At 36.0% G+C, this 18,102-nt stretch overlaps 1 protein-coding gene across 3 annotated transcripts; it reads left to right on the forward strand.

The window, feature by feature from the left end:
* Positions 1–420: 420 nt before the first annotated feature.
* LOC123552613 (E3 ubiquitin-protein ligase TRIM33-like) lies at positions 421–11,013 on the forward strand. Of its 3 annotated transcripts, none has more exons than XM_053540171.1 (2): positions 421–781; positions 9,127–11,013. In XM_053540171.1, exons 1-2 carry the CDS (start codon positions 447–449, stop codon positions 9,305–9,307), a joined length of 516 nt encoding a protein of 171 aa, XP_053396146.1. In that variant the 5' UTR covers positions 421–446; the 3' UTR covers positions 9,308–11,013. The 3 variants fall into 3 exon arrangements, with proteins under 3 accessions (XP_053396146.1, XP_045198291.2, XP_053396145.1); XM_045342356.2 differs by having other exon boundaries at positions 427–781; XM_053540170.1 differs by lacking the exon at positions 421–781 and adding an exon at positions 1,493–1,955.
* Positions 11,014–18,102: the final 7,089 nt, after the last annotated feature.

The following is an 18,102-nucleotide window of genomic DNA, read 5'->3' on the forward strand; positions in this document are numbered from 1 at the left end:
ATAGTAAAATACATTTTTACATGAAATTTATTAAAGAGAGAATAAGGCTTTCGTTGACTGCTTTTGCAAATAAACGCCAAAAAGAAGATCATGGGGAGGGTGCCCCCGAATCCCACTGAACACCCTCTGCGTAGCTTCGAAAAAAGACTTCAGCTACGCACCTGATCTATTTTTAGAAACTGTTGTTTTAAAACTAGGTCATTTCTCCATGGTTTAAATATTACATAGTGTCTTATGCCGATAAAATATCGGGGGGGGGGGGGGGTTCCTAAATGCATTATACATTGTAATAGACACATGTAACCTTTTGAGATTCCTTCAGTGTGTCTTTCTTTTCTTATATTCTTGTTCATTTGATAGAATTAAATTTAATATTCAAACACGGTCTGTACCGTATAAACCGCTTTAAAAACGAAAGCGGAAGTAATACTCGTCCACCTAACAAAATGGCGACGGGTGGGTGTGAAGAAACCTCTGATGGGATTTTAAACTTTAAATGTACACCTTGTTCTAAAATTAACAGGCAAAGAGAAGCTGTGAAATATTGTGTGGAATGTCAAGGATACTGTTGTCAGTCGTGTGTTGACATGCATCAAGCATTTCCTGCTATACAAGGGCATAAACTGCTCGATAAATCAAGCTTCAAGACTACGATTTTGACAACAAACCTTCCAAGTGTTCCTACAGAGATATATTCCATACACGAGATAAAGATTCTGGACATGTATTGTGGTAACCATGACGTTGTTGGATGTACAAGTTGTATGGCACTACACCACAGGTATATATATGTTCTTTAATATGTCGATATACACATTAATTATATCACAAATTGATATATATTTTCTGAGCGCTTTTCAAAAGTTTAAAGTCACATCAAAGATATAACAATAATACTCTGTCCATTGCTAGCTCATTTAGACACTGAAATTATTTAGGCAACTTGTTCACAATTTGTGTGAAACAGTAGAAATGTCTTCAATATCATTCAGTATAATTTGATAGTGAATGTTTATCTGACATTAATAGATAACAAACGTTATTAAGTATAGATAAGTGGCACTTCATAGTTTACCTGATATTTTGTATGTAGTACTAGAAATATGAAATACCATAAGCTAGTCAAATTATATATTGGCTACCGTCTAAAGTCTTAAACTTTAACGAATTCGCTCGATTAATAGCGAATCAACGGTAAGTTGCCTTTGTACCACTAATTATACGTATACGATTATTACATATGCAGATTAGTTTCGGTTTGTGAATTTCGCTTGATTAACACAAAAAACGAAGAAAAGATCAACAAACTTAAATTTAAATAAAAAATATAAAGACTGATAGTTCATGTACACTTTCATTATTATAGCGCTATTTTGGCGCGATAATCTCGGTTTTTCCAGTTTCGATTTTGGATGTGCTATAAAAGCTCAATTCAATCAATTTTTACAAGTTTTCAAAGGAATAAAATGCTTCACCTTAATTATTTCCAGCAATTTATCATATACGATAAGTTGCTTCTTAAGTGTAATTTAATTAACCTATGAAAATAGAAAAAGTGGAAACTCCACAGGTCGCTCAACACGACAAAAACGAAACTGTTGCAGGCTCGGTTTGGTTGAGCCTGTTCATTGACGGCAGTGGAAATGCATGCTACCGTACACACCCTCTAGCCCCGGATTGAGCAGGACTCAACATGTACAAATGAAGTGATACTTTAAACTGTATTAACCTGTATCTCGAATATAGAGGGATTATTTATTTATTAGGTGCATCCACGGCCGAGTGGTTAATGTCGCATACTTGTAATAACATGCCACTCATCAATGTGGGCTGCCAACTCTTCTTGGAATATATAATTCTCCATGTGAGGAAGACGTCAAGTAGGCTTATGGAAGGCCGGCAATTCTACCCAGGGCACGCTCATATCTTAAAAAATGCCCGGAGTGTCACCTTAGGTATTCCTCCGTTAGGCCATACTAAATTGATTTGTCGTTCGTCGGAACTACCGCATCAATGATTTCATTCCCGAGAAAAAGAAAAAAAAATTCACCCGCCCGCACGTACATAAAAATCGCCGATTTTTTTTTTTCTGATTACGCGGTCCGGAATGATAACGGTAAACAGGTTTTATCGCTGTTTTAATGCGTCAAAGTGATATTGATCGGAATCCAAGCGTTCGTAATACATGTAGCTGATGACACAAACTCAAAAAGTCAGGAATTATGGAGTTGTTCATCATTTGTTTTAAATCTGAAGTGTCTGTGCTAGTGCCACACATGGCCTTCGATGTGCCGGTAGGTGATGAAGTAGGCACGTTCTACGATTGTTCAAATTATACAGTGAAAAGAACAAAGCCCGACTTGTAAGACGTGCACGGCCACGGGGATTCAGATTGAAAATATTTGGATCAAACATAGAAATATTGTTCAGATAAAGTTTTCAAACCATTTGTTATCAGTGTCTGATCCTGACTGATCCATCACATTAATTGTCTCGGGCCCAAATCGTTTTGAACGTAACTTCTTTAGTACGGCAGTCAGATATTCTATCAAAATGCATATATTCGTTTTTAAAAAAAATGTTTAGCTTTTCAAATAAGTTGTGTAGATATAAAAAATAATTTCTGTCGTATTGTAACCCCAATTTTCCCTGTTTGTATATTAATTAGCTGTGAATTGATTGAAAAAAAGAATCTGAAAAAACAGCCCTTCCCAACTCAAAATTTCTTGGTCAATCAAAGCACAACAAATAACACTTTTAAAGAGTGGCCATATTGGGATCATTTTTTTGTCCGTCTGTTATCATTTTTGACTGAAATGAACCTCTACCACAAAAACTTAAGCTAAGTTTATCTGTTAAGAAATTATTCCAATGGATTCGAGCAATGTCGAAGCATTTGTGTGCCCAACTCCGTTTGGTCTCATTGGTTAAGTGATTTATTACTTTCCCCTCACCTCTACCGTTTGGAGTTTCACTAGGGGCACAAAGTTGATCATGTGTTGAAGCCATCTAACTGGGTTTCAGAAGATATGTTATTCCACTTGGGTGCCTGTTTTGTCTTAAATATTCCTCATCCTCTGCCGTTAAATGGGCACGCCTTCAGATTAATGTAGAACAATCAAAATTAAAAATAAGACACTCATCCCTCAGTAATTATAAATACAAAATAAAAACAAAGTGATTCAGTGAGTTTTAGCAAGAATTTATTTGCAAAACCATTCATGTAGTCTTTAAAACATACAGAAAAACTATCTACTGTCTAAGTCACACTGTAAATGTTTAAGTTCTGTGTTATTCTTAAAGAAATGTTAACTTCATGTATAATCATAACTGCAAAAAAAAAATACCCGCTCGCTCCATGTAAAAGCTACCCGCCTCTGAAAAAATCAAAATTGAGAAAAAAAAAATCGCTCGCTCGCTCCCATTTTTTTTGAAAATTTTCCGAAGAACTATTAATCAATTCGGTATGGCCTTACCAAAAGCTCCCAAATGGTCATGCAAATCTGCTAACGCAACATTTTTAATGACAGGGTGAGCTTTTGTGACCGCCCTTTGTCCGTCGTCCGTCCGTCCGTCGTCCGTCCACAATTTCTTGTGAACACGATAGAGACCACATTTTGCAAGCAAGTTTGATCAGACGTGTACAAAACTTGTATTGGCATGATATCTCGGTTCTTTTCGAACACTGGCCAGATCCCATCATGGGTTTTAGAGTTATTGCCCTTAAAGGGTCAGAATTTGCTATTGGGCTTGCGTCAACAATTTCTTGTCTGCAAGATAAGAGCTTCATTTATGATTTTATTTTAACCAAATTTGCACACAACTGGTATCACTATAAGATCTTGTTTCCTTTCTTGAACTGGCCATATCCCATCATGGGTTCCAGAGCTATGGCCCCTGAAAGGGCCAGAATTAGCTATTTTGACCTTGTCTGCACAATAGCAGCTTCATTTATGTTTTTTATTTTAACCAAATTTGTACACAACTTGTATCACTATAAGATCTTGGTTCCTTTCTTGAACTGGCCAGATTCCATTATGGGTTCCAGAGTGGTGGCCCCTGAAAGGGCCAAAATTAGCTATTTTGACATTGTCTGCACAATAGCAGCTTCATTTATGATTTGAATTTAATCAAACTTTCACAAAATCTGTGTCACCATAAGATCTCGGTTCCCTTCTTGAACTGGCTAGATCCCGTAATGGGTTCTAGAATTATGGCCCTTGAAAGGGCCAAAGTTAGCTATTTTGACCTGGTCTGCACAATAGCAGCTTCATTTATGATTTGAATTTAATCAAACTTGCACAAAATCTGTGCCACTATAAGATCTCGGTTCCTTTTTTGAACTGGTTATATCCCGTAACGGGTTCTAGAATTAAGGCCCCTGAAATGGCCAAAGTTAGCTATTTTGACCTGGTCTGCACAATAGCAGCTTTATTTATGATTTGATTTTAACCAAACTTACACACAACTTGTATCACCGCAAGATCTTGGTTCCCTTCTTGAACTGGTCAGATTTCTTTATGGGTTCCAGAGTTATGGCCCTTGATAAGGCCAGAATTAGCTATTTTGACCTTGTCTGCACAATAGCAGCTTTATTTATGATTTGAATTTAATCAAACTTGCACAAAACTTGTGTCACTATAAGGTCTTGGTTTCTTTCTTGAACCGGCCAGCTTCCTTAATGGGTTCCAGAGTTATGGCCCCTGAAACGGCCAAAATTAGCTATTTTGACCTTGTCTGCACAATAGCAGCTTCATTCATGATTTGATTTTAATCAAACTTGCACACAACTTGTATCACCATAAGATCTCGATTCCTTTTTTAAAGCCCAAAGGAACGTATTATGTTATCGCCTCGGTGTCCGTCTGTCTGTCTGTCTGTCTGTTGGTTTGCAATTTCCCTTCCGCTCTGTAACTCTTGAACCCCTTGAAGGATTTCAAAGAGACCTGACACAAATGTTCAGCTCATCAGAGATGCAGAGCGCATGTTTCAGATGGCTCACTTCAAGGTCAAGGTCACACTTAGGGGTCAAAGGTCATATGACTTTGTTTTGTGTGTATATTGATCTGCATTTGCGTTGCAGTGCAGTGCTCTTGTTTTTTATTTGGCAGATCCTTCTTTTGTTCACTTACAATATTTTTAACTACTTCCCTACTTCCCTTATTTATTACTATAAATAGATTGTTTAGTAACTTTTATATTACCGGCTGTAGGGAAAAACCGAAACCACCTTTCTGTGGTACAACATGGATGGTACCTCCAATTTTTAGGTGTATTTTTGACATATCTGTACCTTGTTAGATTTTTCTTTCTTTTTGGTTAAATTTCTTCCCTTTGTAGTTCCTGTCGCTTGGACTTATGGATATATAGAAAACTGAATTCAAAACAATTTTACACAACACTAGTGTTCCTTGGGTGACCCTCTACTATATTCCTTCAAATAATTTTGATTCAGCGAAAAACATGGCCCCCAAGGGGTTTTGCTTATTTTCCCCATATGCCTATATGGAACTTTGAAAATCTTTTTGTCAGAAACTGCTGGTCCGTTTTCAAAATAATTTTACACAAATGTTTCTTGGGCGACCCTCTACCAAATTCCTTCAAATAATTTTGATTCATTGAAAAAGTGGCCGCCCGGGGGAGGGGCTCATTTTCCCATATGGCTATACAGAAAACTTCTTGTATGAAACTACTTGTCTGATTTGAAAATAACTTTATTTGAAGTAACTTTAAGAAAATTTCAACTATATTTTCTCATAATTCTTTTGATTGATCTTGATTATGATTTTTTGACTTTCTTGTCCTTAAGTGCAATGATAACAGGTGAGTAATATAGGGCCATCATGGCCCTCTTGTTTAATAAAGTATTCACTTGTAAAGTTTTCTTAATAAGTTTCATCCTTAATTCACACACGAATAGAGCCAAAAGTCAATTATACATAACATAATTAATATTCATGCATTTTGCAGAATAACGGTGTTTTTTTTTTCTTTTTTCTTTTTTTTTTTTTTTAGTATGATAGGTGGTCTTGATAAGAAATTCACTCGTTTAAACGAATGCTTTCCAAAAATGGGTGGAGTTCGTAAAGTGATTAGAATAATATGATTCATACTTTAATTTTTTCAAACATTTCGACCTGTCAATATTATAATAACATATTTTTTCTACACGGATGCTTAATTTCAAAATTATATTAACACTTGTTTTTTGCAATTTATTAAGTTTTTTGTTGGGTTTAACGTCGCACCGACACAATTGTAGGTCATAGTGACTTTCCGGCTTTTATGGTAAAGCCACAGGTGCCACTCAGTGCATAATTTCATAACGGATGGGCACCTGGGTAGAACCAACGACGTTTCTTAAGCCAGCCGGATGGCTTCCTTTCATGAAGAATTCATCGCCCCGAGTGAGGCTTGCACCCAAATTAGTGTGTGGCAAGTAAGTCAAAATTAGCGACCTTTACCACTCCGCCACGGAGGCCCCCGCTTTCTTAAATGTTGCTTTAGAACATTTGTGATAGTAATATGGTGGTATGTTTAGGACATGCACTTATTTTTTTCAGATTAAATTATCCCGTGCGCACGACATCTTATCTCGAGCGCACGATATCTTATCTCGTGCGCATGGCATCTTATCTCGTACACAAGACATCTTATCTCGAGCGCACAACATCTTTTTTCGAAGGCACGACATCATATCTCGTGCGCGCGACTTCTTATCTCGAGAGTTCGACATCTTTTCTCCAGTGCACGAGATCTTTGTTGTATTGATAACGAAGAAGATGTAGTGCGCTCGAGGTAAGATGTCGTGCGCTGAAGATAAGATGTCGTGTGCACGAGATAATATGTCGTGCGTTCGAGATAAGATGTCATGCACAAGAGATAATGTCGTGCACACGAGATAAGGTGTAGTGTGTTCGAGATAAGATGTCGTACGCACGAGATTATTTAATCTTGAAAAACAGAAATGTATGCTCTAAACATACTACCGTATAGTAAATTTATTTACTACACATTGGATGCTTGTCTGAGTTTTTTGGGGGCCCTACTACGATGTGTATGGTTTCACTAGATCCGGAAATTGCTCTGATGATTATGTCTGCTTAGTTGTATGTTACGGTATATCTGTGTGTTTTAGAGAGTGTTTCGACACGTTTCTGCTTGGTTCTATTCAGGTAGTTGTTTTTCGATGGACTCAACAGCGGCGTGTGTTTGGTATTGACAGATATTAGCATAATAGTTATAAATTGGTAATACCATAAGCTTTCATTCTTGTTCTGGTAACTGAAACATTTGATTGGATAAAATAATCTTGTACGCTTGTCTGGATATACTGGTTTATTTTTGGGCGGAGATGGTTTCCCCCATCCCCCGATCCGGTGTTTACCTTGGAGTTTTGTATGTTTCTTGGTATATTTTATAGTATGTCTCTGAGTGCTTTAGAGTGTATTTCAACATTTATCTACTTGTTTCATTTGGTGACATGAACCTTGCATACTATTGTAAAATTTTCGATTCTTACACACTGTATACAACAGGACATGAACACATACGACAGTGTGAAAATTCCATGGTGTATAGTGTACTTTTCGGACACCAGATCATGTATTGTACTATGTTGGAGATGGTTACTTGTGGTTGTTTTTTTTTTTTGCTTAGTTTTCATAGTTCATGCCGGGTCCCTCTTTAATTATTACGGAATCAATAAATTCGGCTGGCTGACGGAGATCATGCGGTGTGACCAGAGATCTAGGAGGATAAGTGGGCTGGAGGCTCTTAGTCGATAAATTTGCTTAAATGTTGGGAGTTTTTGATCAGAATTCGGACGAAATCTTGGTATGTGCTCGAAATTCGGAGATTTGTTTTTCATAGTTTCTATCACGGTGCCCGAATGGTTTCACTCCATGTGTTAAGGTAAGTATGTCGCTTTGTCACAATTTGGAGAGGATTTCTGTTGTTGTCCTAGGATTTGATAAAGATTGGTGTGGCTTCGGATTTCGGGAGTGGCCCCGCCACCTGAATTGTTTTATGAGACTCATAGGACGGACAGATATTTTGGTGGAGTTTTGAGCAGAATTACGGCATAATTTTCCTCTGCTATATATAGGGTATCGGCTTTCAAAGATAATACGTCATATGCGGAACGTGCATCAATCTTGGTTGATTACACAGACTAGTAATACCTATTCAATACTTGAATTAATTTTATCATAAGAACATGGATTGGGTCAAGGATATAACAAGACTGCTTCTTAGTGATAAGGTGTGCCATTCTTATGATCACATGGATATAAGGATGGATAGATTGCTTGTTGACTCAGAAGATGTTTTTTGGATGGCAAATAGCTCCCGTTTTGATCTCAAACAAATGCAAGTAACCAATGACGCATATAAAAAATTTTAAGAACAGAAGGCAGATTGGATGATCATCACAATTACTACAAACACTTTTGTCTTATCATCTACGATGTTCAAAGTGATTGCACGGTTAAACTGATAGCCTCTTTCAATAAGGATCTGGCCAGGTTCTTGCACAAAATGAATAATGATTTAAAACAAGTGGTGTACAAAAATCTCCATAATCACTTTTTCATGGAAGATATTAACTTCGATGAAGACATGTAAACAATGTTGCTTAGGGGTTTTCGGATTTGAGCCAGATAGGCAAGGAGCGTTGTGCGCGCGTAAAGGCCTTAACTTGCAATTAATTCTTCGCAAGGGAATTTATCTGGTGGTATTTCCGGGGAATTCGTCGGGCTACTATTTTGCATGTCCGGGTGTGTTAATACAGGATGTTTGGGAGTGATTATAATTTTACGTTTGATTAATCAAAATTAACCAAACTGCTTTTAAACAGTTGGACACGGCCGATTGTATTTGCATTTAATGTGGAATATTTGAACGGCACTTTTCTGCGTGCCAGTTCATTCATTTCATTAATACAACTTGATGTTGCATGACTCATGGGTACAGTGGTGAAGAGCACATACTTTATGTGTCAAGCCAACCAATACATATACATACAAATTTATTTACTACACATTATATTACAGCTTATTTCATAAAGTGTTTATATCAAATATCCATTATTCATCCATTGTTTACATTTGTGACTTAATGTTACAGGAACTGCACAGACGTCCAGCTTGTGTCGGATGTTGTCGAAACTATGTTTAAGAAGACGGGCGTTGATGAAATTCAACTGAAATTACAAGAGAAGAATATAGCAATGGAGAAGATTAAAACATCCAGAAAAACACTTCTCGATGAGTTCGATAAATCAAAAACGGATGCAGTCAATAAATAAAGGCATTTAGAGCAGAAATGGAAACGATGCTTCGAAACATGGAAAAGGAATCGATAAAAGAAGTAGAAAAGGAATACCAAATAAAGAATGCAATGCTGCTGGAGGAGATAAAGATATCCGAAAACCAGATTACAGGCCTCGAGCGAGCTGCGGACAACATTAAACAATCAGACGGAAATGTAGCTCAACAGTTTGTTTCCATAAAAACAGCTCAAAGGGAAATTGTCCAGACTGACGATATTATGAACTCCTTCAATGCACACATACATGCAAAGGTATCATTTGCTACTGACCAAAGTGTTTTGGAGTTTCTACAACAATTGAAGACGTTTGGGTCGGTCCTATGCGATACAGCCTACCTAGTCAAGGGAACTAGAGAAATGAATACTAGAGTACAGAGTGACACATCAACCTGTACTGTATACGGGTCATGCTTAACACAAGGAGGCAAGCTACTACTACCTGACCTTAACAATAAAAAGTTGAAATGTTTCGACATTGGCAAACTTTTGGTAGATGACTACTGTGACCTTCACTTTGGTCCACATGGTGTGTGTTGTATTGATAACCAGAAGGCAGTTGTTACATTGAATAACAGAACCATCCAGTTTGTCTCCCTTGGCAATCAGATGAAACTAAGACATGACATAAAGCTGAACCATCCCTGTTTCGGTATTGCTTATAAGGATAACACACTTCTGATAACTGACAACAGCACGTCACTTTACATACACGACATGGCTGGAACGCTGTTGCAGACGATATCCAAAGACAGTTCCGGAAATAATCTGTTCACCCATTGTCGCCAGATTGCTTTCAGTGATTCTGGAGATAAAATTTATGTGGGTGATTACCAAAACAAAATTGTCACTCTAGATAGACAGGGAAAACACTGCAGCAGCTTCTTTGATTCTGATTTTGTCAATGGTATCGGCGTCTGCACAGATAGAAAAGGGAATGTGTTTGTGCTAATGAATAAAAAAATGTTATGCAAATAAGGCAAAATGGACAAAAAGTTGGCATCGTAGTAAAACCGTCAGATGGATTGATACAACCATGGTCCATTACTTTTAGTCCAGAGATGAATACTTTATTTGTTACCGAAAATAACAATGACAACGTTAAAGTCTTTGAATTACAGTAGTGCCAATACCGTAAAATTAATTGACTTGCCGTAACAGAATCTGAAATATGATGGACATTTATTTCTCCTTCTAGGAGTGAGATAAGATCATATTTCAAGAGGAAAAAAAACACAAAAGTGACATATTTTGTTAAAAAATTGATAACGTCTGTCAACAAAAACACCCTTAACAATGTGACAATACGATACTATTTTTATCAAGTATACATGGATATTATTGTACAGGAGGTTGCTGTACAATACAGTGGAAAGATAATAAGGCCTTTCAGTTTTCGGCCAGCAAAACTCGATTGTGCAGTTCAAGATTAAAAGTCTGACATCACTGTTTTAAAAAAAGGAAGGTATAAGATAAAGCTGTAGGATATATGAATGCAATAAACATTGTGTAACTACAATTATACGTAATGAATATAACATTTGCTTACATTAATCTTACCTTAATCATTACACTTCATGTTTATATGTAAACTGCATTATTTGCATATGATTTTCAAGGACGGGCCACTATAAAACTTCTAAGGCCCACCGCGATCAGTCTTTTTTTATAAACAATAACTGTACAGAGCCTTCTTATCTCTGACTGTGTTCCAATTTTAACAATATTCTCAATTATTCATCTGGAGCGGGTTGACCAGCCTTTTGCAGCAAATATGTTAGAAAAAATTAGATATAACTAATGTTTAAGCCGATGGAACACTGTCCCACGTGTGTAAATTGTAAAAAAACAACAACAATGAGCACAGCCCAGCCCAGTCCCTAATATCGAGAACACTGCCAAAATGCGTTCGATTCCATGATCTTAAGCACATCAGATGTACCACAGAAACGCAATTTTCCGCTAACAAAATTTGGCCGAATGGTTTCTATCCATTTTTACTCTATATCATCAATAAGAAGTGGACATGCGTCCATTGTCTGGGCTTTTATGTCTAATTATTATATTTTGCGTAATGCCCATTTTGTGCTAAACAACTTCATCTTTACATTGTGTACTCAACTCCTCATACAGATACCATCAGCTACAAATGAAATTAGCTTAACCCTTACATTCTTAATTTTCTATAATGCATAGTACCATTAACTGTTAAAAGGGGTGCTTACCAAAATGATACTGACTGAGTGGCGAACAGTGTAGATCTTGACCAGACTGCACGGATGTACATGCTGATCGTGATCTACACTGGTCGCAAAGGCAGAATCAATCGTGTCCAGCAAGATAAGGGTTAACATTATCATGAATTGGACATGCATTTGGCGGTTCCAACTTATCAATCGAAACCGGAAGTAGCGGTTTCACATCCGGATAAAAGCCAGTATGTGTGTCCTTTAGTGTAGCAGACCACACTGGCAGTAATTTCACTAGGGAACTTGGAACTGCATAACACCCATTTTTCTTTCTATTCCATGTCCGTTTGTGATGAAATTTCCTTGATAATTAGATGTAGTAAAATGTAAAGTTATCTAAAATGTGTAAAACATATCTGAAATGGTCGTAGTTTATATGAAAGAAAGAACCGCTTTCTCGCTTGCTTTTCTGTCTGTTAGTCTATCATAATATTATGAAAAAGTTAAAGTAAATTTCATGAAACTTGACATATTGATAGATGGCAAAGAGAGAAAGCACACGACACAAGAACAGAACTTTACCTTTAATATAAAATCAGAATAGACTATCTGAAATGGCATATACGTCCTGAAACTGAAATGTAAAAACCTCAACTTACCGGCGCAGAACGAAGACAGCCTTTAGCTTCATATCTGCAATATTTTGTGACAACAATGTTATTCAAAAGGAATTGCGAATAAGAAGACATCTCTGAGTTATTGTGAATAGTATGAAATCTCTGAGTTATATATATAACAATAATGTAGATCAATATTTTCAGTTAATCACGTCATGGGGCATGTTTGTGATAAGGTCTAATTGTTATTTCACAACGTTTGTAAAACTCATGCCAACTTCCCTTACGATCATTGGACAGATTAAGCTCACGGTTTGTTATTCAATAGAACTGTATGTAGTTCAAAGTTTAGTATATACATTGATGTGAGTGTTTTGATCATGAATTTAAAAAAACGTACTCGTACTGCACCTCAGCATGTGGGCGAAATACCTTTCTGTCTGCATAGGAATTTTTTCGTTAACTTACACCACAAAACTATTCTATCCCAAATGGTGAAAATTTCGATGTAAAGTATACAACACATTTTAAAATAAATCTGCAGTGATGTATATAGAATAAGTTTAGTAACTTTTAGCTATCGGTAGAAAGCTATACAGAAGTTCTATGTTTATATATCGACAGACTTTAAATAAAATTTGAAATGTTTTGTATTGTAATAACAAAAAAGCGTAACAATGACTGACCTCTTTGCCCTTGACAAACATATACAAGACATTCCTCCTATGAAATTTAACGTCTTTCTTAGCCTACCTAAGCTATTTATCGAATATTGTTTCATTGCTAAGAATTAACATAACCTTTGACCTTTGGGTATAAATATCTTAAAGTGTACATGACACAGGAAAATACCGTATCCTGTTTAATTTTAAAACATTTCCGTTTCCCTGGTTATTGATAACATAAGTTTGACCTCTGACTTTCTTGCTCCAATGAAGTAACCAATTTTCATTTGTCACGGTGGCTTTCCCGTGTGATTTTTTCATGATGGGCTCACATTTTGATACTGCTTTTAACCTTATTTCATTAATAATTGCGAAACACCATTTATCCGGAAGTGTAGAATAAAGTCTGTTCTTACAAGCGTACGAAAACGAAAATTATGTGAATTACTGGTAACCCGTGAGTATTTGTAATAGAATGGCAACGTTACTGTCTTTCTAAAGATATGATATGATCAGGTTGAAATGCGCTGATCTCTTTAATCATGGGCAAATATCTCATATCCTTTCCGCTGTCGTAACGTAGTAAAACGCTTAAGCGTCTGATGGCCATTTCACGCTTCCGTAGAATCAACAGTTATTACGAGAAATTCATTTATTTTCATAAGGATAACAAGTTATTCTATTATCATTAAACTGTCTGTGGACTATTACTGTTACTTTTGAAATGTAAGGTTACAATAACATTTAGCGGAAAAGACGTAGTTTCATGAATACCTGAGGGAAATATGAAGGAGTTGATACTCGGTAGTTGTACGAATAACACGACTAATGTAAAGGTAATATTTAGGCAAAGGTAATAAAAATTATGTAGACCAGTTACTATATGATGAAAATAAAATATGTAAAGAGATCCCTTGGAAGCATAGAACGCAACCAAAAAGAATAATAGCAGACTCGGTTTGATCGAGTCTGTTCATGAGACTACCTTAAATTTAAACTGTCATTTCGCTTTAAGGAAAAAAAACACCCTTTATTTAATCAATTTATCAAGTAACTTATATTTTGTTATGAGACATACCTGTATTGTGTGAATCTAAATTAAATCAAATTTTATGAGGGCATATCGCGCTATAGAAGGCATAAATTTTTCAAGTTTTTTGTTTTTATCGCAAAAAAATAAATCTTCTTTTCACATAGGCTGGCTTCTTGTCTTGAACAATATCAGTTATTGACAATTATCAATCCTACCTATTAAATCGTCTTCCGGATATAATTTGCATGATGTGTACATGATAAATAAACTCGCCCGCAGAGCGCAGACCTATAGACCGCAGGGTCGCGAATTCGGTCCCCGGGCGGGCCGTATGTTCTCAGTGAAGATTTGATAAAATACATTGTAGCTGAAATCAGTCGTCCTCCACTTCTAATTCATGTGGGGAAGTTCGCAGTTACGTGCGGAAAACAGGTTTGTACTGGTACAGAATCCAGGAACACTGGTTAGGTTTACTACCCGCCGTTACATAATGGAAATACTGTTGAAAACCGGCGTTACATCCAAAACACAAAACAAACAAACAAAAACAAACATAATATATAAATACTGCAGGGAATCCCAAATACACATTTGTTATTCTGGTGGAGAACGGCAAAGCATGCAATACAGGAATATGTTCTTTTTATTTTGGCCTTTTATATTATATACATATGTTTTGTTGTGAAAGACAAATCCTTTCACTACACAACATTTTTTAAAATAGCCAGACATTTAAGGTCTAGGATTTTTCTTACATACACAATTATGCGAATATTGACCCAGTCTTAAAACGGCAATTGCATTTTTAAGTATTTAAACTAGCTGGTATATGACATATGCTCGATTTGAAACAGCGGTGAATGTAAACAGGTAATAATTGAATTTGTAGGGACAAGATTAACCTTTAGCCTGTTAAATTTCCAACATGGACTGGTCCATCATTCAATTTGGGCAATACCATTTATTATTCAAAGGGGTTTTCACTGAAAATCTACTGACTGAATAGAGAACAGTGCAGACCACGTTCAGCCTGCACGGACTGGTCTGCACTGGTCGCAAAGGCAGAATCATTTGCCACCAGCAGGCTAAAGGTTACCTTCTATATACAGTAAAGTAAACCTGTACTCATATGTTTCCCTGATGTCGAATGTTCCAAAAGTATATTGATTATTTGGACAAGGTGTTCCCTTATTATTTTATTAAGCATAAAATTTTGTATAATACTGGTATAATACAGCTATTCTACAAAATGACAGGTGGACAATTTAGGCCTTCCCTGAATTAATGTGTTTAGTACTGTGTGTCAGGAAACGAGTTATATGACCCAGGGAAGTGCCTACGCCTTTAGTATCTTGAACAATGAAATGGGTCCAGCCGCTAAGGTGACTATGTCTTAGACTAGCTGACAAACGATATAGAATGACCCTTATTAAAACGTATAGCTGGTGAGACCAAATATCTCATACATAAATTTTCCTCTGGCTACCTTGCCTAAATGATTCGTGTACCAATGATTCTCAAATGATTTCAATTATGAGCTGGATAATTTCAGGGATCAGGCTAATCACTAAGTGTTTCAAACTAACAATCTTCAAATAACAATAATTTGCTCAAACTCCTATAGGCTGGAGATTATACTTGACTGGTCTTTTTGTTGAAGTTCCTGTCAGACAATTTCTTTGAAGCAACAACATACGAGTCCTATTGTATAGATGCTCGGCCTCTGTCCTCTTAATTGAAGTTACAACTCGGTATGATTGCCCTGACTCCTGGATGCTCAGCGCCTATATGCTATTACATGTAGCATTCAACTACCTTATAGGTATATCCACTATGCATTGGCTGTACTTCGCCAATAACACTGAACCGTCTATAAGCTGGAACTTTCCTACTATCTCAGTAGAGTACCAAACTCTAGGTTTGTCTCAGGTTTCCGTTGCTCAACCTATATTTGCTATTGTCTAAAGCATTCAACTACCGTTACGGTAAATATTCTATGCGCTGGCCCTAAAGCTCGAAACCTTCTTGAAATCCTGCAACTCTTTTTTAGTCTATGAACTTCAAACCTCTTACTTTTGATAATTTATCCGCCCTGACAGGGTAGTTGCAATAACCTCCTTATCAAGGTACTGGGATAAATTACTAGTTGAATCCTCTATGTGTCTTCCTCGATCGCTGGATACCGAATTCTCTTTCTGTCATCCATCTGCCTATTTATACCTCAGCAGACATGCTATTTATAGAACTTGTTTCTGATTGGTCCAAATTTATACATAGTATTTTACAACGAGTACTTGCTCTAACAAATATCTGGTTCCATTTAACTGTTGTATATGACATAGTGTGTGATCAACATAATGAACCCAAATTAGCCACAAATGACACAAATCCTGTTATAAAAACAGCAATTCAACAATAATTATAGCAATGATAGCATGAAAAGGGAGTCAAGCACTATCTGTGCTTATGCGTAACATTATCAATATATCAAACATACAAATTATTCTGGCACTGTGCATACTACATTTTGTACTACAATAATCAAATACTATATTAAAACATTAAACACATTGTCTTGGCTTTTATATGTCACTATCAATTTGTAACTAGGTACTTGTTATTTCTCATTTTCTTCGTGCAAAACATGTATAATTACCTTCATGGAAATACAAAAGACTACAGTTATTTTGAGGCGCGTCTTTAACAAACATTGTGTATATACTTGTCGACTTTCCAATGTAGACGCGTTTGTATAATTTCAAATTTTACATCTCGAATATAATTTATCAAATCATATTTTTAAAGTTTGTCATTGCCAATACAACTCGTTTAAATGGGTCAACCGTGTTGTTGTACTTATAAAACAGACTGGCCAGGTTTATAGGCTGGTCATGGCTACGATATGGATTGTATTTTGCCATCTTAATATTTCTATAAAATGCTTCTTCACCTTCCGTTTGGATCCGTCCATTTTTACAAACATGTTTGTTTACTTTACGGACTATACACCCAACCATCTCTTTACACACACATGATATAGGAAAATCTCTGATATTGCACGTAAAAGGTATTACTGTGCACGCGGTCCTACAAGTTTAATTTATATTGTGTTGATTTGTAAGTCAGATTAAAAATCACAATGTCGCTACACAACTACTAGTAGTAGGATAACCAAAGCCGGAAAGCAACACAGAAAGGTCTGTTACATAACGTTAGGTCTTGTTATGATCCAGACAAGTTTTATTGTAATGTCTCTTTTTTATCTGGAAATGCTTTTTACACGAGTGTTTTGCGTGTATTAATTATTTTTCGGCGACGCCGTCTAAATTCGTTTTCGTTACCTATGCCACGTGACTTCAGTTTGCAAATCAAACTACTTGATAACGCATTATAGATAATTTATCAAAATGGAAGATTTATGCAACACTTTGCCTGACTGGACGAGAGTGTCAATTTCTTTCACTCTGTTGATTGTGCTACGCTGAGTGAAAAGTAGACAAAGCGTTTATCCTATACGACGCTGTTCACAGTTTTAAAGCTAACTTTGGCTCAGTATATTTAGCAAGAATATTGATATATCTCAAAATGATAAGTAAGTTTGATAAATATGATAAAAACCTGTTCAAATACCAACATATATAAAATTAAAGAAAGAGCTGAATACGGTCTGCGTATCACATGGATAAGGGTGTGATAAGAGTCTTTTATGTAGAGAAGTGCTTTTTAAAAGATTTTCCTTGTTACAATTGTCGTCTGTATATGAAAAGGTTTCTTGCTTTTGTGACTTATTCAGATTGCAAATTAAAATGATTACTTGTTTGCTTTGATATATTCGTTATAAATTATTTAACTGATTTATTATATATGAATATTTTTCTTTAGTTTGGTATGCAAATATTGAACTCAGTTGAAATCTGTTTTATTATATATATGCTATATAATGACTTAATCTCATTACGCTGAAATGTAGGTACGCTGCATACAGTTTATCTATGTGATATGACTACGGTTAAACTTTGCTTTTGAAACAGAAATATTGAAATAATTACAATTGTATGTTTTGCTTGACCTTCACTTTTTATAAGTGTGACGTCATTGTCCAAAGATTCATGAATAGCGAATATGCATTTGTTAAAGCGGGATCAGATGGCCTATTTTAGAAATAAATAAAAATAATAAATAAAAAAATCCTTTAATTGATTTTTTCTCATGTATTCTAATCAAACTTGATTTGTAGCATCTTTATTAGGCCCGCAGCCAAATTTGTTCAG

Source organism: Mercenaria mercenaria, chromosome 4 (assembly GCF_021730395.1).
Source record: "Mercenaria mercenaria strain notata chromosome 4, MADL_Memer_1, whole genome shotgun sequence".
Taxonomy (NCBI): domain Eukaryota; kingdom Metazoa; phylum Mollusca; class Bivalvia; order Venerida; family Veneridae; genus Mercenaria; species Mercenaria mercenaria.